At 38.7% G+C, this 22,718-nt stretch overlaps 3 protein-coding genes across 5 annotated transcripts in view; 1 reads left to right on the forward strand and 2 right to left on the reverse strand.

Moving 5' to 3' along the window:
* Positions 1-3,345: 3,345 nt before the first annotated feature.
* Positions 3,346-8,227, reverse strand: nudt5 (nudix (nucleoside diphosphate linked moiety X)-type motif 5). Of its 3 annotated transcripts, XM_072673913.1 has the most exons (10): positions 8,163-8,227; positions 7,777-7,877; positions 7,596-7,663; positions 6,267-6,319; positions 6,076-6,183; positions 5,863-5,958; positions 5,658-5,759; positions 5,494-5,502; positions 5,355-5,408; positions 3,346-4,029 (listed from the first exon to the last, which is right to left on the reverse strand). In XM_072673913.1, exons 2-10 carry the CDS (start codon positions 7,825-7,827, stop codon positions 3,920-3,922), a joined length of 651 nt encoding a protein of 216 aa, XP_072530014.1. In that variant the 5' UTR covers positions 7,828-7,877; positions 8,163-8,227; the 3' UTR covers positions 3,346-3,919. The 3 variants fall into 3 exon arrangements, with proteins under 3 accessions (XP_072530014.1, XP_072530013.1, XP_072530012.1); XM_072673912.1 differs by lacking the exons at positions 3,346-4,029; positions 5,355-5,408; positions 5,494-5,502 and having other exon boundaries at positions 5,584-5,759; positions 8,173-8,183; XM_072673911.1 differs by lacking the exons at positions 3,346-4,029; positions 5,355-5,408; positions 5,494-5,502; positions 8,163-8,227 and adding an exon at positions 8,044-8,089 and having other exon boundaries at positions 5,584-5,759.
* Positions 8,228-8,408: 181 nt separating this feature from the next.
* On the forward strand, positions 8,409-16,473 carry cdc123 (cell division cycle 123 homolog (S. cerevisiae)). Its single transcript, XM_072673914.1, has 13 exons — positions 8,409-8,534; positions 8,795-8,866; positions 9,475-9,541; positions 10,253-10,285; positions 10,932-11,027; positions 11,143-11,249; positions 11,604-11,652; positions 12,757-12,832; positions 13,924-14,046; positions 14,177-14,205; positions 14,319-14,438; positions 14,711-14,848; positions 15,827-16,473. Exons 1-13 carry the CDS (start codon positions 8,461-8,463, stop codon positions 15,893-15,895), a joined length of 1,053 nt encoding a protein of 350 aa, XP_072530015.1. The 5' UTR covers positions 8,409-8,460; the 3' UTR covers positions 15,896-16,473.
* A 3,652-nt stretch (positions 16,474-20,125) lies between these two features.
* Positions 20,126-22,718, reverse strand: part of adipor2 (adiponectin receptor 2) — a 36,540-nt gene continuing 33,947 nt past the window's right edge. Inside the window, exon 8 of the mRNA XM_072672909.1 lies at positions 20,126-22,549. Within this exon, the coding sequence (XP_072529010.1) occupies positions 22,421-22,549 (129 nt within the window). The 3' untranslated portion in view covers positions 20,126-22,420. The remainder of the gene's footprint in view (positions 22,550-22,718) is intronic.

Here is a 22,718-nt window from a genome sequence, read left to right on the forward strand (position 1 = left end):
CACAGCATGGTACAGCATAGCGAATACTTTTGCAGGCAAACAGGGTTTTCTATTTGCAAGAAACCGCTACCTGAAAACACTTTGCTACCTACTTAAGCCTTCTCTTGCTTTGTAGACATTCATTATTTTAATAGTAGAGTACTAGGCAGCTGCCTAGAGGAGCCCATGGTTGTGGACTGTTGGGACAGGATTGTTTGAGTTTGTTGAGTATTTCCAAAGCTTTGGAATTTGCCCTTTCCTAACAATGTTAGTATAATGAAGTATAGTATAGTAGTATGCAGTTTTGGAGGCAATTATATGATAGATCTGAAAAGAACAGGTTGCTCATCCATGCTCTGGGCTGCTTTGCTTCGTCTGGCACTGAAACCTGCAGCGTGTGCAGGGCAAGATGGACTCAATTAAGTATCAGGAAATCCTAGGAGAAAACATTATGCCTTCTATGAGGAAGCTGAACATTGGCTGTCAATGAACCTTTCAACAGGACAGTGATTTTAAGCATACCTCAATGTCCACCAAGGCTTGGTTTCAGAAGAAGTCCTGGAAGATTCTTTCATCACAGTTGCCTGACCTGAACCCCATAGAACATCTGAGGTGATATTTGATATTTGAAGAAGGTGGTTGCAGCATGCAAAAACCCAAGAATGTAAGTTCTTCTATACAGCTTTCATTATGTGTTAGCTACATCAGCCTCATACTTTTATTGAATCACTAAAGAAACTAACATTGGACAACAAATGTGTGTATAAAAATTCTGTTAACACAATGGTTCCTTTAAGGGAACATGTCACTCATCATAAATGGTGTGATAGAGACTGAATAAACTCATAAAGAGGGCCGGCTCTGTCCTGGGGTGCTTCTTAGACCCAGTGCAGGTGGTGGGAGACAGGAGGATGGACATGCTGAAGAACAGCTCCCACCCCATACACAAGACTCTGGCAGCCCTGGGCAGCTCCTTTAGTGACAGGCTGCTTTAAGTGTTCCCCAAAGTGTGTGAAGGAGCGGTATCGCAGGTCCTTCCTTCCTGGTGCCGTCAGACTCCACAACCAGCACTGCTTCCAGCGGACCACATACACACACACTTAAACTAGGTCCCTCAATGTAAAAATAAAATGTGCAATTAAGAGTCATTTGCAATTACCTGTAAATAATCTGTAAATAATATTGTTATTGTTTTTTACTTCTATTATTTATATTATGTATATATTGGTAATTTATCTATGTTTTTGCATCTGAGTGTCTTGCTATCCCTTTTCTGCTGTGACACTGAGAATTTCCCCACTGTGGGACTAGGGGAATAAGGATTATCTTATCTTATCTTAGTTTTTTTTGTGTTTACTTGGCCTGTAATTAATTAATGGATTAATAATCAACATATCAATGGTAATTAATCAGTGGATATCTAGTTTACAAGTTACATGTTAGGATATACAATTTTTTCAGTGCCCCCTAAATGGCCTTGAGTTTACCCTTGACATCATGATTTAGGTCACTAACGCTTAGTGCGCACAAGTCCTGCAGACAGGACTGAATTCAATAATGAAAGGTGCAGGAATAAATGAAGAAGCATTTTCTGAAAGCATGGCAATTTCATTGAATATAAGCCTCAGAAAAGAGGGCCCTCTTGAGGCCAAGGACTTTCACAAGTTGGACCCATTTTGCAAGGCCATCTGATCGCCAGCTGGCTATCCTTCACTGGTCTGATGAGGCTACTGCTGGACAGAGTGCCTGTGGAAGAATGAGCTCCTTGTTGCACTTTGTGTGTCTTTGTGTGGCACTCCCAAAGCAGCCCATTGTGTACCTGCTGGGGTTCTTTGGTTGCTCGTCTCTCTCTTTCTCCTTCCTTTCTCTTAGCACCGGGAGTAATGAAATGTAAAAAGGCAACAACCTCACTACTGTTATTGATGAGGATTTTGTGCGCTGTTGGCTAAATGTTGCATTGTGGTTTGAGAGGCTAATGCTGCTTTGTCCAGCTGTATAGATAATATATCATACACAATATGTGCAAAAGTACATACTACACCTTAAAAATATCTGAATTTTATGGAAGTTTTTTTTGTATAGAAAATCATGTAAAATTACAGAGATACAGAAAATGAACAACCTGAACGTTATTGTATGTTTTTTGCCAATAATACAAATAATTATTTTTTCTTTTTTAGTACAATTTATTTATTATTATTATTATTATTATTATTATTATTAACACATTTTTCTAAAATGAAAATAATGATCTGTAATTAAACAGGCAGGTAACAATATAAAGATGTATTGTCCATACTAAAAATTGCTTTTCTTTTGGGTAAATATTCTAATTCAATTTCAATTCAGCGAAAAAACAATATTTTTAAAAAATTATTATTTCTGCAGAGGAATAAATAATATAAAATAAAAACAAAATAAAATAAAAATAAAAATGCGTGCCAGTGTTCCCTCTCATGCTATCACAGAATTATTCTGTCAGTGTTTGATAGGTAGTTCATTTGGTTGCAGAACATTTAGCCCTGTCACTTTATTAAAGGTGGTTGCCTGTAATAATTCACAAAAACATCTGTAAAATAAAGGCATTCTGCAGAAAAGTCAGCAAATTGTTTTTAAAATTGGTTTTTCTACTGATTTTGAATTAGAAGATCTTCAATTATGCAGCCGTTGCTGACACAGCCGTACAAAACCACAGCGAATATAATGTGACAAATTTATAAAATAAGTCAAATGCCATCTTGAGGGACATAACATCCCAAACATCAGCCTTTGGGGCAGAAGAATTGTGTTCTCTAGAGTGTCTCTGATCCAAAACTAACCATCCAAAATCAATACCTGACCTCAAAAATGCTCTTGTGGCTTTAATGCAATCAGATCCTCTCAGCAATGTTCCAACATTTTGCTTCTCAAAAAAGTACAGGATGTTATTGCAGCGAAAGGGGGCGAATTTATTAAATGTCCTCGACTGCAGAAGAACCTTTAGTTTAGTTTTCTCCTAATTTTGGAGTAAAGAGTGATGGAGTAGCAAGGTTTGGGAGGGGGGGCATGCCTGAAGCTCCTTCTCCAACCAATGTAACATCCTATACATTTACATCTCTACCTTTTATGTCCTGTGATGAAATTCCAGCATCGTACCACCACCCCATTTCCACCCTGTTCCTCATTCTCCTCTGTCAGTCCTACTTCTGTTTGTTTGACTTTCTGGTAGTTCCATCATCCATCATAAGCTGTAGTACTACTACATCTAATGCTCTCTAGGAACTTCCAGGTGAAAGTACAGACCATCTGTTGCTTAAATACCATAATGCTTACTAATGTTGTGGTTGGGGTGTGGTAGGTGAAGAACAGACACAACAGGCAACAATACAAACTTCTCAACTGGCAATTTATTAGATAAAAGAAAACACAATGCTCACATAGTTGCTTTTGATGACACTTCATTGTAGCACCAACTGAAGAGCATCGGTTGTTCTAGATTAATTAGTTTATTTTATGCTTTGAAACACAGTAGGCAAAGGTGAATCGGTCTTACAACTTCTGGTTACACCATTGCTACAGTACTTTGAGTCCAACCAGTCACTTCTGTGAGTAGTTTTAGTCCCATTTGAATCTTGGAGAAACTTAGGAGTACACAACATAGAACTGCTGCTTTACAGTTGAGCTAAATCGTATATATACTTGATGTTTTGGTCAGATCTCATGTTGAATGCACTTCAGTACTAGTACATTTTACTACAGGTAACTGTCAATTAAATTTTGTTAGTTAGTGTTAGGAATGTTTAAGAAATTGGGGAAAAACTACATGTCTTAAATTGCTGTTCTAAAAGCCTTTCAGAAGCTGCCAAACAGCATCTAAACGGTCCTGTTACCCACAGTTTTCATATTCTCATGGTCCTTTCTTTACTGTTTATAATAAATGAGCCTGTGCGGATTGCAAGTCTCACTGTTTGAGGACAGGTAGCTCATTGGGTTTGAAGAAGGCTTGAGACATTCCCATGGCATAAATGTATACTTTGGAATCCACCACTATTTTCTCTTTCTTCAGCAGCTCTAAAAACCATAGAAGACAGAATGATAAAAAGGTAAATCATTAAAGTGATACAGAGAGAGACCAAGCTGAGGTTAATAAATCAAGTACTGCCTCTGATTAATACCTCTGAACTATTAAACACAGAACTACAGTGCCATGCAAAAGTATTAATTTAAAAGCCAAAGTTTTAGTCTGGATTGAAATAAATACTTATTGATAGATTATTACACTTTTTCACTATATCCTATAAAACAAACTGAAAAAGCATGCTTGCTTAGTATTCTAAGCACTCTCAAATACATAAGTACGCATCCAGGAACGATTCTGGGCTTGTTATCACTAGTTTACTTGCACACCGAGGAATTCCATACGAACTATGGTTCGATTGACTGCAGACAAGGAGCTGTTCTCATAGGAGAAGGTTTTTGGTCATGTAGGTGACAAGTTGAGGCGGTCATGTGACAAAATTATCCAATCACACAACCATACACACACACACACACACAGCACCAGGAGCAGACAGCTTCCACACACACACTGCACCAAAGTCTACTTGAAGCAAACCCCAGACAACCCAATTTCGGGGAAACCAGAGATTGGTTCTCTTGGCCGCTCTATGGCTTAAAAACAGCTTTTACACTTGACCAAACCAACCAAACCTTCAGTGCAGGTACTCCCAGGTCCAAAAAAAAAAGTAGTGTGAAAACACAATAAGACTGTTTGAGAGAGGGATGTTTCTAACCGCTTTGCACTGTTTGCTCCAGGTTGGTCAGATGACATTTTCAAGCATTGCCACAGATTCTTAACAGGACAGATATCTGGACTTTGACTTGGCTATTGCCAAACGTTCACCTCTTTGTTGTTTAACCACTCTTCTGTTGCATTGACCTAGTGCTTGATTGCAACGAACCTGTGCGGATTGCAAGTACATTTTCACGCTTGTGCAAAAATGTGAAATTTTTCAAAGCCTTTTTTTTTTTTTAGAATGTATTTTGCACCATTCTGCAGTCATAAAATTTGAACAAAATGCCCAGTCCCCACTGAGGCAATGCATCCCCACAGAATGATGCAGTCACCAGAATACTTCACTTTTAGGCTGATTCTTGTTGAAGAATAAGCAGAATCAGGTTTGCATCATATGCAGTGTTTGTTTTTTGGCCATAAAACATTTTGGTAAACTCTTCTTCAGTAATATCTTTTTTCTTCCTTTCCAATATTCAGGGTTTTTTCTAGAACAGGTGATTACTAAAAGGGGGTTGTATATTTGCAAGGCACTATGCGCTAAATCTGAATTGTATAAGTTAATGCAACTTATAGAGCAGAAGGGAAAAAGAAGGATACTCACCATCAATTTTCCTCTGAAATTCATCTAAAGGTAAAAGAATTACTTCCACAAACTCTAAAAACAGAAGTAAAAGTGAAATATTACATCAGCAGGGTTATTTCATACATATTTATGTATATTTAAGATGAATAAAACTTACCTCCATCACCTTAAAAATAAACAAAAAAAAAAATTGAGAGAATGAGTGAGGCTGTGGTCACAATCACTGAATAAACATTCATAAATGATAAAAATCAAGAAAATATTAATAAAAAATATAAATTGTATGAAAGTAGGTTTGAATATAAATAGTCAAGGCCTCACCCAGCTGCTGGGTGGGATTTATGTTTTCCATATCATCACCATTGATGTTCACCATCACAATGTGTGTGGTACAGTTAGAAAGGCCTGGATCAAGACATGTGACTGGTGGAGCAAGATAAAGACAGAAAGAGTCAAAACATAAACAAACAGATACTTTTCATTTTCAATTAATACAATCATTAATTCCCTACAACAGGCTAAATACCTGGAGTGACTCCCACAACCTCTCCTGTGTAACCTGTTTCCTCCTTCAGCTCTCTCAATGCAGCAGTCTCAGCATTCTCATTATCATCAACAAGACCTGAAAACATGCACAATAAATCACAGGGTTGACATGAAAAAACATGCTTTGTATAATCATTACTTTTTCAATAGGAGTTGAAGGTCTAATGACAGATATATACACTGCTTTTCTGACCTGCAGGAAACTCCAGAGTATGGCATCCCATTGGTGGTCTGAACTGCTTCACCAGGACAACGCAGTCTTTGTGCAGGGTCCTTTTCAGTAGTGCGATGATCCCCACACCTTTAGATCAACACAACATGTCACAAACATGCATCACATGAATCTTTCATGTAAGTGGCTTTGGAGAAAACGAAAGCACGAACCATCTGCAGCACTATTGGTTGGTCTTGTCGTTCTCTTTGCTGTCTCCCATGTTCTGGAGGCAGAGAATCGAGAAAACTATCATTAAAGAAATAGCTTGACCAAATATTTTATTAACATGATTAATCACTTGGCCCAGATTCAGTCGATCAACTCATACATGTCTAATATCTTGAATTTGCTTTTTGAGTTAAGAACTCAAAGAAGATACTTTGCTAATGCTCCTAACAAACACTGGACTTAGACTGTCACCAATCTCATCTCCAAAAGTACACGCCCGAAAATGCAGCTTAATAACATATCTAGAGCTCCATTTGTTTGGTGCTTTGGAACAGTATGACTTACTTTAGTCTATAAACACAATAACAAACTTCTTTGCACAGAGGTTTATTGTTGTTTTTACAGACTAATGTAAGCCAAAATAAAGAAGCACTCGTCAGACACCAAAAATGTCTTGGCTAATCAGCTGCATCTGGGGTACATAATAAATCATGTTCATTTGACTTTTCATCAAATTACAAAGAGAGTTTGGTAAATGATGGTAAAAAACACTAACTATGACCACTTTTACTAGATAAAACCAAACGTTTAATAAGTAGACCTCAAGAACAGAAGTAAAATATATGAAATAAATCAAACAACAAAAATACAAAACAAGAAACACATAAAACGTAGAAAAATGTCACTTTTAAATGGGATGATCAACTACCTACATATATTACTGTTCGGACGCAAGAACATAAGCAGGGTTTCATGCAGAATTTTCTTACAGAGATCTCTGCTATTTTAATATAGTTTAATTTCAGATTTTAACTATGATTAGTTATGATATATATTTGAATATAAGTAATAATATCAGATCTACAAGTCCATTCTGATTAGTCGTATTGATGAAACTACATATCCTTAATCTAATCTATAGACATTGTACTGTCTAGTACAATGTAGAACTGTACTGATCTGTACTGATCTGTATTCATGGATATGTGGACCTGAACTTTTTTTCTAATCATAATTACAGTGTAGATATTTCTTAGTCTTGTACTTACAAGTTAAATATCTTTAACTGGACTTCTTCTAGTAAAAATGTAACTATAGATAAGAGAGTGAGATTCCATAGAAACCAATCAATGATAACACACGATTAGTTAAATTACCTGTAGAAGATGTGATCCTGGCTAGTTAGTACAGCTTCATAGGTTAGTAGATCTGATATCATTACTAGTAATGGTTAGTTAGCTATAGCTAGCTTGCATCGTTGGTGGGCTGTATGCTAGGAAAAGGACTTGCCAAAGGGAGCAGAGTAAGTGAAAGTGATTGCAGATCGATACCTTGTACTTCCAGACGGGTCCACATATGTGGTCTTCTCGAGCTTCACCCATTTCCCAGTCGCGATTACCTAACAGCAGCACATTCATATAGTCAATTAGAGCAGTCCTGAAACATGTAGCACTAGCTAAATATTTCATACAGTCAGTCGGACACTGGAATATGTGTGGATGTCATCGTTACCTCCTCTTTGGTTACATGCGGTTCTACCGTTTCTTTCTTCGGACAACTCATCCTGTCTCTGCGCTCTGGAGAGTCCTGACACTGCAAACACGGGCCTAACTCTGGACGTACAACACAGAATTAAGTCATTAGGAAACCTGGCTATGGGTTAGTGACCCCTTCGCCACAGTAACTTAGGATAGATAACTTGCAGGTCCACACTGTGGAGGGGTAGTTAGCTAAATACATGGGCGGCAGCTTTAAAACAACAAGGCCATTTTACCATACCCCAAAAGCCGAACCACTCAAAACACAACAGCACTACACGGCGAGCCTTTAAAAACGCAATGAAATCGCAGCGGAATGAGAGAAAAATGAGTGTAAATGAAAACCCTGCTGTCACTCACATGTACTCACTGCAGTCTACCGCCCAGTCACAAGTTGGAGTGTAATTTGAAGCGTCCGCCCTCGTGTGTATCCTGAAAATACTTCCCCACATGAGCCAAACTCCTTACAGTTTTCCTCTCTAAGCGAATATGTTGGCGTCCAGACTTATTTTAGGACTAAATGTCTGTAGTCAACCCGTACGTATAGCTTACGTGCTTTTTAAATATTAATAATAGAAATATAGGAACGATTGATTTGGGACTGCTAGACCCGCTTTAACGGTGCACACGTTAACCCGTTTGTGTAGCCGTTAGCAGCATGAAGAAAGAGCAGGTTGTAAATAGCCAGTTCTCTGTTTGGTACCCTTTATTTAAGAAGCACACCATTAAAAGGTAAGGTCTTTTTGTTGTGATTGTTGCTAACGCTATGTAGATTAGCTTAGTTGTTTTTTCTGGAAGAAGAAAAAAAGGAAAGGCTTAGTTAAACTTAGCTAGCCTCCTTAGCACGCGCCGGTGAGATGCGTGGGTTTGAGTTTATGAGTGGAAGTGCTGAATAAAAGTCTGGGGTCTGATGATAGTGTCGCACTTGCATACCAAGCAATATGCCTGACATGTAAAGCAGGCTCTAATGTACTGTTTTGTGTGTTTTCTAGCCTGATTCTCCCTCTTCCCCAGAATGTAATTGACTATCTCTTGGATGACGGGACTCTTGTGGTTTCTGGAAGGTGAGTGCTTTCGAGATCATGCTGTTAGTGTGGAGTTTATTCATTGATCTGTTGTGCAACCTGTTACACTGTAGTCCACACATGTCAACATACGTCAAGCTCAGGTTTTCTTGCTGTACGTGCTGTGTGTGTGTGTGTGTGTGTGTGTGTATATAGCTAGAGTACTGAAGAGTGCAGAAGTGTTAGACACCTTTTAGCTCATTACTTAAAAGCATTTGTTTCAGCAGTAAGAGTGTTTTTGCATGCAAGAACTTCACATCACACTAGGACGACAGACACTGTTACTGTAACCTCTCATTTTAAAGAAAGTCCCCCAATTCCAAAACCAGCTTACAAGATCAGACATTCTTATACACTGATTTGTTGAACCAGGTATTGGATAATAATTAATGTAAATAATCATAGACTCTCATGAAAAGAGCACATCGATGTACAACCACTACTTTTTTGTATCTTTTACTTTTTCTAATAAATAATTTGTATTTATTGTAATATTAGTGGTTTACTAAGCAAATAAGCACATACTGCCTTCATAAGGAGCTTTATCCATTTAAATGACATTGTCCTTGTACTGTTATCTTTATTTAACCTTTTGATCTAATTTGCAGTTGTGAGAACAACAATCAGTGTTCACAGACCAACAACAGTGACTCTGAAGAAGAAGAAGATATTCAGGTAAAGGTTGAGAATTTCCCCACTGCGGGACTAATAAAGGACTATCTTATCTTATCTAATTATTCAGATGCCCATAACTAATTATTTTTGCCAAGGGTACTCAGTGGGTTTTCACAAAATTAAAAAAAACATTAGAATTGAGATGCCTGTTGCTTTAAGATTAATAAATGTAAATAATCGTTCTCATTGGCTGTTCTGTTTTGCATATTATTCAAAAAGCAGCTTAGAGAGTTAAGCTGCTGTAGGCAGGATAGGTGCATAAATGCACATACATTTGTTTTTGTGAATCATTAAAACAACAAATTCAGCAGGCAGTTATGTGTGCTAAATGTATGTGTAACTTAAAACTGTTTACATCATCAGAAGCATTATTGTACAACAAAGGTTTTTAATTAAATTGCTATCTTAATATGAATGGAATTAGTTTTTATCCCCCAAGAATGGACATTTTTCATGAGCACTGATGTAAATTGAAAGATATTGCAGAATTACTTTTCATTTAGAAAAGGGCGATGTATTTAAGTAGTCGTCTTTACAGCCACACAAGTAAAAACCTTGACAGAGTTGGGGGAAATGAGCAGAACTATGTTATTGGAACAAATAACTAGCTTGTTACTTGCTAATTTCTGACTGTAGAGTAGAAAAAATATTAAGGTTTTGCTTAGCTCAGTTTATTTTTTCCAGTGGCATGAATTCTTTCTCCTTTTTCAGTGGTCTGATGATGAGACAACTACAGTTGCCACGGTAAGTGTTACCCTGCCACCCCATTATCCAGGACTGAGCTCTGTATCATGCCAGGCTTAAAGCAACACAGCATTTTCACCTTGAAATAACAGCCTCAAAATAATGTTAATGCTCCACTCACCTGTAACGGGGAGAATGAGGCTGCTATTGCTGCCACACCGGGCTCAGCATACTGCTATGCTTCGCTATGAAGCTTGGAGAAGAGTGGGACAACGCTTGCAAGAATGACATGACTTTAAGTAACCCAAGTCATCTTTGTGTTAAATCTTGTTGTATTACTCAGTCCACCTAATTCTTTAACTTCCGATGCCAGTTCTGTATCTCTCAAATGCATACAGTTCTGCAGTTCTGTCAACAAATGCATGTGTAAAGCATGAATATATCCTGGCTGTTGGGGGAGCCCAAGAGCAGGACATCAATTCTTGCATCATGTTGCTTTAACAAAAAACACACAGGCCTAGTCTTCTGTTTAAACGTTGGAAAAGACAGATCTGTTGTTTTGTGGTGTGTGTGTGTGTGTGTGTGTGTGTGTGTGTGTGTGTGTGTGTGTGTGTGTGTGTGTGTGTGTGTGTGTGTGTGTATATATAGTTTACTAAGCATTATCTCTCCTAGTACTTACTAAGTGGTTTTCTTTGCCTTTTCACAGGCACCAGAATTCCCAGAATTTACCATAAAGGTGCAGGAAGCAATAAACACACTGGGTGGACGCATCTTTCCCAAACTGAACTGGAGTGCACCACGGGTGAGCAGATCATACCATCATTTTAACAAAGCATTTTCATTTTTTCACTGCGTTACCGCAGACCATAATAAAGCAGATAACCCTTATGTCTCTCTGTCCTCGTTCACTCCTGTAGGATGCCAACTGGATTGCCTTGAACAGCTCTTTGCAGTGTCAGAGTCTCAGTGACATCTTCCTTCTTTTTAAAAGTTCAGACTTCATCACGCATGACCTCACACAGCCGTAAGTGAACAAAGCCAGGGTCTTTCTGCGGCTTAGCAACCTACACTATAAGGCTATTAAAAAATTATCCTGCGTTTGTTGTCTCTATTGTCCAGAGAAGGCTGGTGACCGCCCACCTCATCCCCAATTCCCCCAACTCATCATAATAGTATTAGATGGAGCTCCAAAATCCCAATGTTCAATTCTGGGCTGGTGGGCTTTATACCCCACTAGCCCATTTGCTCCAGAGAGTCCTATACTATTGGCAGTACTTCTCTACATGAACTGGACAAGGCAATGCTGTAATCCTTGCCATTGTGTACAGTGGTTCATTAACACTTGTGATGCTAACTACATTTCTCCTTTCTTTGACAGGTTTCTCCACTGCAGCGATGACTCCCCAGACCCTGTCATAAACTATGAGGTGCAGCTCACACACATGCACATTGTGGAATTGTTTTCTCAGTAGTATCCACTAAAGCATAGTCAGGTTCTTCATAGTCCTGAGGTGTATAGGTTAAAACCCTTGGGGTCCAGGGTCTATGGTTGTGTGTGATAACTACATGGTCTATTAGTTACATTAACCTTTAAATTAATTACCAATGCCAAAAATTCCAAACTAGGACTATAACCAGTGAGGCTACACTGCCATATCAAAATAGAGTGCTGAGTTATTAATCACATGATTGTGGGTTGTGGTAATACACATAAGGTTACCATCTCACAGCAGCTTTTATTTACAATTGTAATAGGACTGCAATGTGTGTGGTGTCCACTAGAGGCCAGTAGATACTTTTAATAAGTACATAAACAAGTTGTGGAAAGTTTCGTTGCAATGTTTGTGAATGGAGCTCTTAAATCGTATTAGTGCTGACACAGGTTATTAGAGAAGAGTATAGAGTAAACGCAAGGATGTCTTCTACTAGTTTCTGAAAGGCAGAATTTTAAGTCAAAGGTGCACTGTTCCTGAAATGCACAAAGAAGTGACTCAGTTGCTGGCAATTGTGGACTCTAAAGTCCAAACATTCATGGATTGATCGCTTTAGGGGATCTGTAAGAGAATAGAGCATACTGAAAGAGTTTGAGACGCCCTGTTCTATAAAAATGTGACTCAATGATTTTAATTGCAGGACTGTATTTACTTTCATGACATCTTGCAACAAATAATCTTTTTTTATTGACTGCATTCTGGTGATAAGCCATGGCAAGGAAATAAATATGATAATAGAACTGCTGACAGAGATATTCTTCCCTTCATAATTATGCTGAAGAATGTTGTAAATATTTATCTGGGTTGTTATTGGGTGAGGGAGATCCACAAACCTATAGAAGCCATTGTAATGGTTGGCTTGGGTTGCAATACTTGTATGAATGTTAGTCATGTATTTAACTCTATATGCAAGTACACAATTTCAACATGCATATTTTGTATAAGCATTTCCATCATTTTGGCCATGTTTGTAGAATCATTTTTTTTCCTCCACTGGACTCTGGACAATTGGAGTAACTTTTGTCCACTCTTTTCTAGCTGGTGCTAAGAAAATGGAGCGAGCTTATTCCAGGAGGGGAGTTCCGCTGCTTTGTGAAGGAGAACAAGCTTATTGGTAGGAGGTCTACACTATATCTATATCTATATCTATATATATATATATATATATATATATATATATATATATATATATATATTTTTTTTTTTTTTTTTTTTTTTTTTTTTTTTTTTTTTTTTGTCCCATGATTTTAATGGTGCCCTAGAATGGAAAGCTGTATTTACCTTGAGTGATGAAAGGTCTGTACATGGAAACCTTAAACACTGCTGTCTCTTTATTAACAAAAAAATCAAAAAATCAAGACTGACCAATTCCAAAACCCCAACACTGTTTTACTGTATTACAACTTTTGACACCTTATATTTATGCCCCCAAAATGAACATACACCCAGCCCACTAGCGGAAAACCTGCTAGCTCTAGTGAATGCTGATGAATGTAAGGTTTATTATAAAGCGGTAGCCAGAAGCTAATTTGTTAGCCTAGAGTTCATATACGCTTAAGGCTCATTTATGCTTAATGGTTAAATACAGATGTGGATGGAGCCTTCTATTCGTGCTCATTTAGTCTGTATTTGTGCACGTTCTCTGAAAGCTTACAGATCTGAATGGAATGGAGCAATACCACAAGATATTGTAGGGGCAGTGTAGCAAAAAAGCGAAAGACGCCCACTGTCAACAAGAACAAGAAACCTTTTACACCATTTTCAAATTTGTGCATGTGCATTGTACAATGCTGTATGATGTAGTGTAAGTCAGTTTTTTCGAACTGTCAGTGTAACATTGCAGAGCAGCCAACATGCTCTAAAGAAAAGGGTCCCCAGCTCTGTCGCACCAGCTGACACACACCTGTGCTGACAAACACCGCTTAAGAATAATAAGGGGAGAGGGTGTGATCTACTCATTGCCAACTGTGCTCTCTTAGACTGGCAGTGCAGTAGACTGAGTGATTCTGTAGCCATGTTAACTTCAGAGCTTCTTGATTAGTCTGTTAAAAGAAAGCGTCAGAATGATCTGGGTGTGCTTTCAGAGTTCTAATAGCACTACTGATCTCAGTATTGGAACCATTTCTACGATAACTATGTAAAATCTTCTTAGCCATATGGATGTACTCATGCTGAGCTGTATCTGTGGTTTGCTATTGTTCATAGGCATCTCTCAGAGAGACTACACCCAACATTACCAGCACATCTCCAAACAAGAAGCAAGTATTTCATCCTCCATACTGCAGTTCTTCAGGGACCACATTCAGCACCAGTTTCCTGACGAGGACTGTGAGTTACCTTTGTTGGATTAGAGATGGGGAATGGGCAAATCATGAAAATGTTTGGCAAGTTTTGCAAAAGTAGTAATGTTTTTTTGTTTTTTGTTTTTTTTTTTGTTTTTTCCCCAATTATTTTGCAGTTGTCCTGGATGTTTACAGAGACAGCATGGTGAGGACCAAAACATAAATGCATTTGTCATAAAATATGAATCACAATTGTCTGTCTTATTGTGTGCTGGACAGTTGAGGAAAGTCTTGCTGTGCTTGTGTTTCTTCTTACAGGGGCGTGTGTGGCTGATTGACTTTAACCCATTTGGTGAGGTTACAGACTCTCTGCTCTTCACCTGGGAGGAGCTAACATCTGGAAACAACCTTACAGCAAGTGACACAGAAGCACTACAGGTACAAGATACCTATTTAACTAGTTACCTGCACATCAACCTTATCATGCACGCGCTGAACACAACTACGTCACATTGTGTAGGTATATCTGTGGGTGATCAAAAAGCGCATACTGAGAAAAGGAAACATCAACATCAGTGTGTTTTGGGATGACTTGGATGGAAAGAAAATCAAAAATGGAATCTATGTGAAATTTGTTGTTAAAGCATAGTTCTATAGTGTACAGAATGAGGTTGTTGAGCATGTTCTGAGGGTGAATTGTATGATCTCAGGATGGTCCCGCTTTCCGGTACACCACCAGTGAAGTGACTGTCCAGCCAAGTCCGTGTTTGTCCTACAGAATCCCACGAGACTTCTTGGATCTGTCCACTGGAGAAGACTCATATAAGCTGATTGATTTCCTCAAATTGGTGAGTGAGACTGAAAGCAGGAGAAAGGAAAACAGGTGGCAACAGCACAAGATGACTTACATGTACAAAAAGGCAATTCTGCACATGAAGTTTTGGTCTTCGCCAGTGAAGATGCTCTTTTTATATAGTTAAATATATTTCTATCTATTATTCCTCCACTGAAAACCTCCCTCCCTCACCCATTTTCCTCTTTCCTCTGCATGCGTTTATAAGAAATGTCGAGTTGGATTGACGTAAAAGTCCTGATCTGACTTGTCAGACTGACTGGCATTGCTGTGTGTCGGATATGTGTCAGACTTCAAAAACAACATGGCCCAAATTGGAACCAAAATTTATTTCTTTATTTTGGCCATTCTCACTGCCACACAAATAACCTATCTATGACACGTATTGATGACCGGGTTATTGATGACAGGGTTGTGGGTTCGACACCCGGGCTCAACAAGCTCCTTGAGCAAGGCCCCTTAACCCTCTCTGCTCGGTGATGCAGCAATGGCTGCCCACCGCTCTTGGCATGTGTGGTAGTGTTTGATCTTTTGTGTGTGTGTGTGTTCACTGCACGGATGGGTTAAAAGTGGAGGCCAAATTCCATCTCTCTTGTCTTGGTGTTTTTCTAGTCATGCTGTGTTAACATGCTATCAGAATTATGGTAAATGTGAGTTCCTGACTTGGACGTTGCACATGAACACCACATCTCTTTTTAACAGTGCTGCTGCTGTTAATAGTTGTTTAATCAGATTATTTTAATCTGTAATTTGTGTGCATTTAACTTGATATACAACAATGTTTAGTTTTCTATCTATAGCAAATTAACTACTCTGCTATTGTTGTGCAAGTTATATCAGCCGCCATTTTTCATGTTGCTTCAACAACAAAACACTTGGACATGAACGCAGCATTATTCCATCTAATTGTACATAAAAAACAGGCTGTTCTTCAGTGAATGACCTTTCCATCATACTTTTCTCTTCATTGCAGAAAAAGGGTCAGCAAGAGGAGGAGGAGGAGTCTGATAGTGAGGCTGAGCCTCATGTGGACACTACATGAGTTGAAGGAGCAGTGGTACAAGTGACCAACTGATTTCCCATGGTTTACACAGCGCTTATTCTTTTCCCAACATAGATTTTCTGCTCTGTATGTTCATTAGGGACATGTAGTCACTTTTTTCAAATCAAATTATGAACAATACTGTAGACCTGCATGGCTTAAAGTAAAGAGGGAACTTACCTGAAGTGTGTAGCCTATCAAAATGTCCTACAATGCTGCAATGTTACTCGAGTGGTTCTTGTATAAGGTTGTAACTGTGCATTTCAAGGATGAAGGACAAGACTAGGAATCTTGTGTCTCTGAGACAAAGAGGAATTTCTGACCATTATGTCAGATTCTATTTCTCTGCTGGACTTCTTAAGCAGCCCACAGGAACATGAGCTGGGCCTTGTTGCAGACAGTTGTGTGTCCCATGCTTTTGGGACTGTGTTAAGAAAGTAAATTATGAAGTAATATTAGTGAGATGATTATGATATTTAATCAGCACGGCCCAAACAATTTTGTTTATAGACTGTATACTTGTACATTTAATGATTTGCCCATTTGTTTCAAATAAAAGTCATATTTGCATAATTAAATGCTGTAATATTGTCACCTCACTGAACGATCACACCTCAAACACACTCGCTTGGAACTGTTTGTAGTAGAGCTGCTCCAAGTCACATTTTAGCACATCAGAATTTTATTTATGAATCATTTTTGTCTATAAAAAATACAGATTTATCTATTTCTCTATCTATCTATCTATCTATCTATCTACCTACATATAAACGCACACAAAGATCAGCCATTACATTAGGACCACTGACAGGTAAAATGAAACCTTGATTCTCTTCATCTACAGTGGCATCTGTCAAGGGGGTGGGGAGATTTTTATTTTTAGGACAGCTGGTGAACTGATGACAGGGACGCAGGCACCTAAGGCTCGTTGAACTGATCCATGGAGGCTCCACCTTACAACTTACAGGGCTTAAAGTTTCTGCCGCTAATGTCTTGGTGCTAGATACCAAAGGATGCCTTCAGAGGTCTTGTGGAGTCCATGTCTCTAATGGTCTACTCAAGATCAACTCAATATTAGGCAGGTGGTGTAGTTAAAGAATATTTTCTTGGGCAGAAGGAATTGTGATCAAGCAAAAAGAAACAGAAATAAATTTTATATAAGTTGTGATTTTTAAAAATCATCTTAAGGACACCCATTATCATTTGAAGTATTTATTTTATACCAAATATCTAGTTTCTTCAAAGCTTTTGCACAATCACAGCCTTTGGGAAAGTGGAGCAAAGTTGCTGAAGTTTAAGCACTTCTAGGTCTTTTCCCCAATTTAATATTTAGATTTTTACAATTTCTTGATTGTTTCTATTTCAATAGTTTCATATGTTTTGAAATTTAGTTAAAAGCTTGTTTTTAATGTTTATAAAAAAAATTCTATTTACTGCTACATTGCTGAATGCTACATTTCAAGCCCCAATGTTGGGTTTTAAATTGCTTAGCCTTAAAAAATAAAATAAAATAAAATAAATAAACAACAACAACAAAAATTATACATTTATTTTGTACACTTATTTACTTGGGGACCAATGATGTGATTCATTGCAAGATATTCACTTAACCCCTATAACCCATAACAGGGTTAACATGTGAACACAAAAAAAGACATTAAGATTTTTAATGTATTTTAATATTTTAATGTCTATTTAATGATGAAGCAGAAATAACAAAATATATATTACAATAAAAAAAAAACGTTTTCAAAATCAGAGATGTTTTTAGCCAATGTTATAGCTTTAATATGACCACTTAGAAGATTATTAATTGGAGTGGATTACAGGTTTGTGTGCTAAAGAAATGAAGTGTTTGTTACTTATTTATATAAAATGCCTCCATCCTCTTAACCCCTGCCCCCCATCCTCTGCGTGTCCAGCCTCCCGTCACAAGAACGGTCTTCAGAAATCTCCACATTGAGGAGCGTTTTGGAAAAGCTCAGTTTTTAGTGACCAAAAGTGGCATTTTCATGTGAACTGGAGGTGAAAAGTATCCGGATAACTGTGAACCGTGAATGCCTCCTCCCTACATAGTGAACTACAGTAGTGCTAAAAGTGTGTCTACACGCAGACAGCAGTATGTAGACACTGTTCTGTTATAAATACACAATCTGATGACTCGTACTCTACACTAAAGAGGGACTAGTGTGTAATTTGGGACCAAAGCTCAGTTTTCTTCCTCCGTGGTGTTTAGGTGTCTCTCTGGATGGGAGCCCTGTGTGCTGCCACACATGCAAGCGTTTTCACCTCAACTGTGTGGACGGGGATAGAAATATCTGGATACGTGTGATCAGGGATTCGTGTTGTAAACAGTTACATTTTTAACTTCATCACATGCAAATTTGGAAAATAGGTCCTCAGGGCTTATTCGGCTGTTCCTGATTTTTTTTATATATATATATTTTTTTTGGCGATTTTTCTTCGGAGAAATTCGGAAAGTGTCTTATAAAGTGTGTAGAAGCGTACATGTTCAATAGATTTGCATTTTTTTTTATGAAACGTGAGCAACTTCGTTATGGTAAAATAATGTAATTTAATGAGGCTGTGTCGCATTTCACCGTAAACGGAGCAATTAGTATGTCTAGCATTAGCATATCCTTCCGCCAAATTACAGCTCCTTATCAGTCAGCTCTCGTTAGATCACAGTAACGAGCTCCACTCAGTCTGCATTTCCCTCTCCAGATTTATTTCTGGTCCGTTTGTTTTTGTTATTGTATTTCCTATTCTTTATAGCGACGGCGTTCAGCGGAGTGATGCAGTGTTTGTTATCAGAGAGCTGGTAGAGGAGAGTTACCGCTTAAGAATGTCCACCGGGTTTGTCAGACACCAGAGGGCGCTCCTGAGCGAGCCCACTCACCAGGAATAGGTTATTATGGAGCATTTCAGCAACATCATAGTTTCTTCTTAAGTGTTTAATAATTTTTATAATGAACTAAAAAAAAAACAACTTCATCAAATGCTTCAACACTGCGGACACTTTAAAAAAAAAAGCTTTACAACTGCAGGTATAAGACCAGTTATAGAGTCAGCCCAAAATGCCAAAACACGTTTGCTGTAGAAAAATGAAATAACCCAAGTATGTGTTCTTTGCTTTTCTTTTTTTAGTGAAATACATAATTCTACTTTCCAAAATTAGAGAAAAATCCTGTACAAGTAGTAGACTATTTTAACGTTTTGGGCCCTATCTTAGACCCTGCTCACCCTGGTCGCGATGCTCATTGCTATCTTACACCACCAGTCTATTTTCACGCCTTCCGCCTGCACTGTTTAAACAGCAACAGGGTCAAAAACAACCAAAAATATTTACTTATTAATATTTAATTTAATTCAACCTGGTCAACAAACTCTTCTCAGTTAGCCAACTGTCTCTGTGAGATAGCTCTATGTTATCTCATCCCTCGACAACAGTCATTTTTAGGCCCTTCCACCTGCGTCTTAAATAGCAATGGGGCTTGCAGATTTATCTACGCCAATCGGTGTAGTGGTCTCGAAAGTATGTGTTGTTCAGGTAAATTTCTGGTTGTATTGCTATCTTGGCGGAAAACACTGGTGCACCACTGACTGAAAACAACCTAGGCAGACATAAACAGTCAGACGTTCATTGCTGTCATGGCAGTGTATCAACACAGGCGCGTGCCCAACGTGTACACACCCTACTTTACACTATTGAAATAGCAATCCTCTATAGACCGCATCTGGCTCTCTGGCTTCCAGAGACACGCTGGTTGGTTAATTGCACATTCCACCCAAAACACACCTATGATTAATGAATAGACCTAATAAATAACTTTTGTGCGTTTTGAGCCATGGAAGCCTACTTTTCTTGTTGTTCTGACAGCAAAGACACACAGACACTGACCCTAAATCAAGCTGTGTGGTGCATGGTTGGCATCTTGCCTAAAGATTGCTAAAATAGGGCCCTTGAAGATTTTAGTTTCTCTCTATTTACCCACATTTATTAAGGACTCGCTCGCAGGCTCCCTCTGCCGCTTTGCAGGCCTTAAACCCTCTCTGCTGTTATCACAATATAACACTGTTATAATGCTTCTCAACCAATTAGCTTGCATTACCTAGTGCATGATACCTTATATAATAATTTACTGAACATATGTCACTGTAGAAATTCAGGAATGCATTCATGCCATCTGAGGAAGAAAAGGAAAACAAAATCCACACAGGGAACTTGAGAAAATGAGAATTCAAAAACCTTTTATTAGAACAACAGCAGATATAAAGGTTCTACTGCAGACACTCATAACGTGTGCTTCAACGACAAATAGTATGCACCTCTCACACATCAATAATAAATTAATCTTAAAAGAAGAACAACAACAACAACAACAAAACAAAAGAAATAAACCCCCTCGAAACAAATTCGACTTATTACGCAGTGGATCAAGGCCTGGTGGTGGTGGTACAAATTGGGGCCCAGAGCTGTGGACGTGACCAGTCTGCTGGTGTAGTCAGCATGAGGACTAGAGGACGTCACAAAGAAGACACTCGTGTCTCTGATGAAGAAGTGACGCTGAAGAGTGTGCGAAGCCGATCCCCGAGTTTTTCAACTTTGAATGTCTTGCTCTTTACTCTTTTGCATCTGAGGAGTACATTTCAGCCCCCCCCCACTCTCGAACAGAGCCTGAAATGCAGGTTGGGGAACCAAAGGGGATTTTAAAATGTTTGGATGTGTAACAAACAAGAGGAGGAGCGGATATGGCAGTCTACTGCTCACCATGTCCCCTTATGGCCTTTGATCTTATAAAACATCATCATAAAGACACCCGCCCCATCCCAAAGTGGGTTGCCCTGCCAAAGTTTTTTTTATTTTTTATTTTAATTCCCCTGCAGACAGAAAACCCACATTACCCAGAGTTCATGTTTGTGTGACCGGTACAGGGCGAGGTTCCATAAACAGGTCCCTATCCACCCAAGCTGTGGCAAGAGTCTCATGTTTGGTGATGCCTAGTAATCGCTAACCACAGTGCCAGTTTAATGGATCTGTAAAATTCGACCCAAATGTCCTCTGTGTTCACCTTGTCAGGAAGAGGGAGGCAGCCAGTGAAAGCCACACTGAAACAAACAACCTAATAGTCCTTTTTTTTAGCACTGTGAGAGCAAGGTGATGAAAAGAACAAAGCAATCTGAAGTTTAAAAATCAACAGAATAATCAAACGGCTAAAGAAAACAAACAAAAACAAACTAAAGCATTGATGTATACTGTAGATCATGAAGCAAAACACAGATTATGAGACTAGTCTTCAAATCTGAATGCCAGAATCAAACAGAAGGGCCGGCTTTTCCATGGTTAAAAACAGGAAGGCCGGAACCCCTTGCATGTAGGGAGTACATGTTAATGAAAACGTAAGAGGTAAGAAAGTGAGCCAGAATGGATATATCTTAAGGCCTGTGTAGTGAGTCTGTGTCCTGGCCTTTGTTCCTGTGAACCCGGCCTCTGAACTCCGGCCTATGGCTTTGCCAGAAACACTCTGCCAGTGGCTCGCCCTGCCAATGGCTACTCCTGTGGAGACTAGCGGAATGAGGCCTTTTCTGTTAGCAGCTGATCCAGAGACCTAGATCTATACTACAATCCAGAGTGTGTTCCCCAGAAGCATCATCGCATTACCAGCATGGTAGTTGAATCACTCATACAAGGTTCTCTGATGTTCCGGTAAAGAAAAACAAACAAACAAACAAAAAAAAGCCCTTGCCGTGCACCTCCATGTGACACTGCAAACACTGTATGGAGCAATATATGTAGTTCAGGCTACATTGTGTTTGAGGAACCTAACCTTAGGTCGCTCAATCCACTCCAAACCCTGTTTCCTCTCAAGATTTTCTGCTTACTTTTTCTCTTATTTTCCCCCCTTGTTCTTTATTTTCCCAACAAGGTCTTATTAAGCAGACCCACAATCCTTTGCTCTTTATCAATACTATTATATAATTATTTATTTTTTTGTTTTTTTTTTATGTTTGTATAAATCTATATAACCCAAATTTAGAAATCTTATTTACATGAGGAAAAAAACCTTTTTATAACAGTTACAACCATATGCACCTTTAAACTGGAAAAAAGCCCTCACAACTGCCTTCAACCCCTATGGTCTTTTTTTCTTTCTTTTGCAAGTTAATTCAAACAGCATGTGATCAAACCAAAGTGTCTCTTTACAAATCTTAAGAAGGAAACTGTGTTTCAATATTTCTGCCTATCTATCCTCAACCTGTGTCCACTGAATCATGTGATGCATTTTATTTAAAGATGTGGGAAAATAAAGAGAGAAGAAATAAGGAAAAACGAACAGAAAATCAAAGCAAATGACACAAACGGAAACCATAGAGAAAATGGTGAAAACCTTGTCCTTCAGTGTTGCCCTCTGTGCTTGAGCGAGGCAGGCGAGAAGGGCAGAGTTGTTACTGGCGGTGGTGGTGGTAAGGGAGGGGAGTCTCTTGTTCCCCCCCACTGGTGCGCGTTGGCACTGCGGCGCAAGCTCACAGGGCGCCTTCTTCTGCACAGCCTCCTCCAGCCGTGTAACGGAACTCCTGAAGGTTGGACACGCCGTGGAAATGCACAAAGGCCCCTGCTACCACCAAGATATGGAACAGCTGGTGCGAGTGAAACTGTGGAACAGGAGAACAGGAACAAGATGAAATCCCACTATATTTTTATATAATTCATATGAAACCACAATTACAGTCTACACCTTTATCCAGTTTTTATATGAGGTCATATAAGGCCCACATTATAGTAAATACTAATGTACATTTTATATATATGGCCATATTAGTA

This window comes from Salminus brasiliensis, chromosome 2, assembly GCF_030463535.1.
Source record: "Salminus brasiliensis chromosome 2, fSalBra1.hap2, whole genome shotgun sequence".
Lineage (NCBI taxonomy): Eukaryota > Metazoa > Chordata > Actinopteri > Characiformes > Bryconidae > Salminus > Salminus brasiliensis.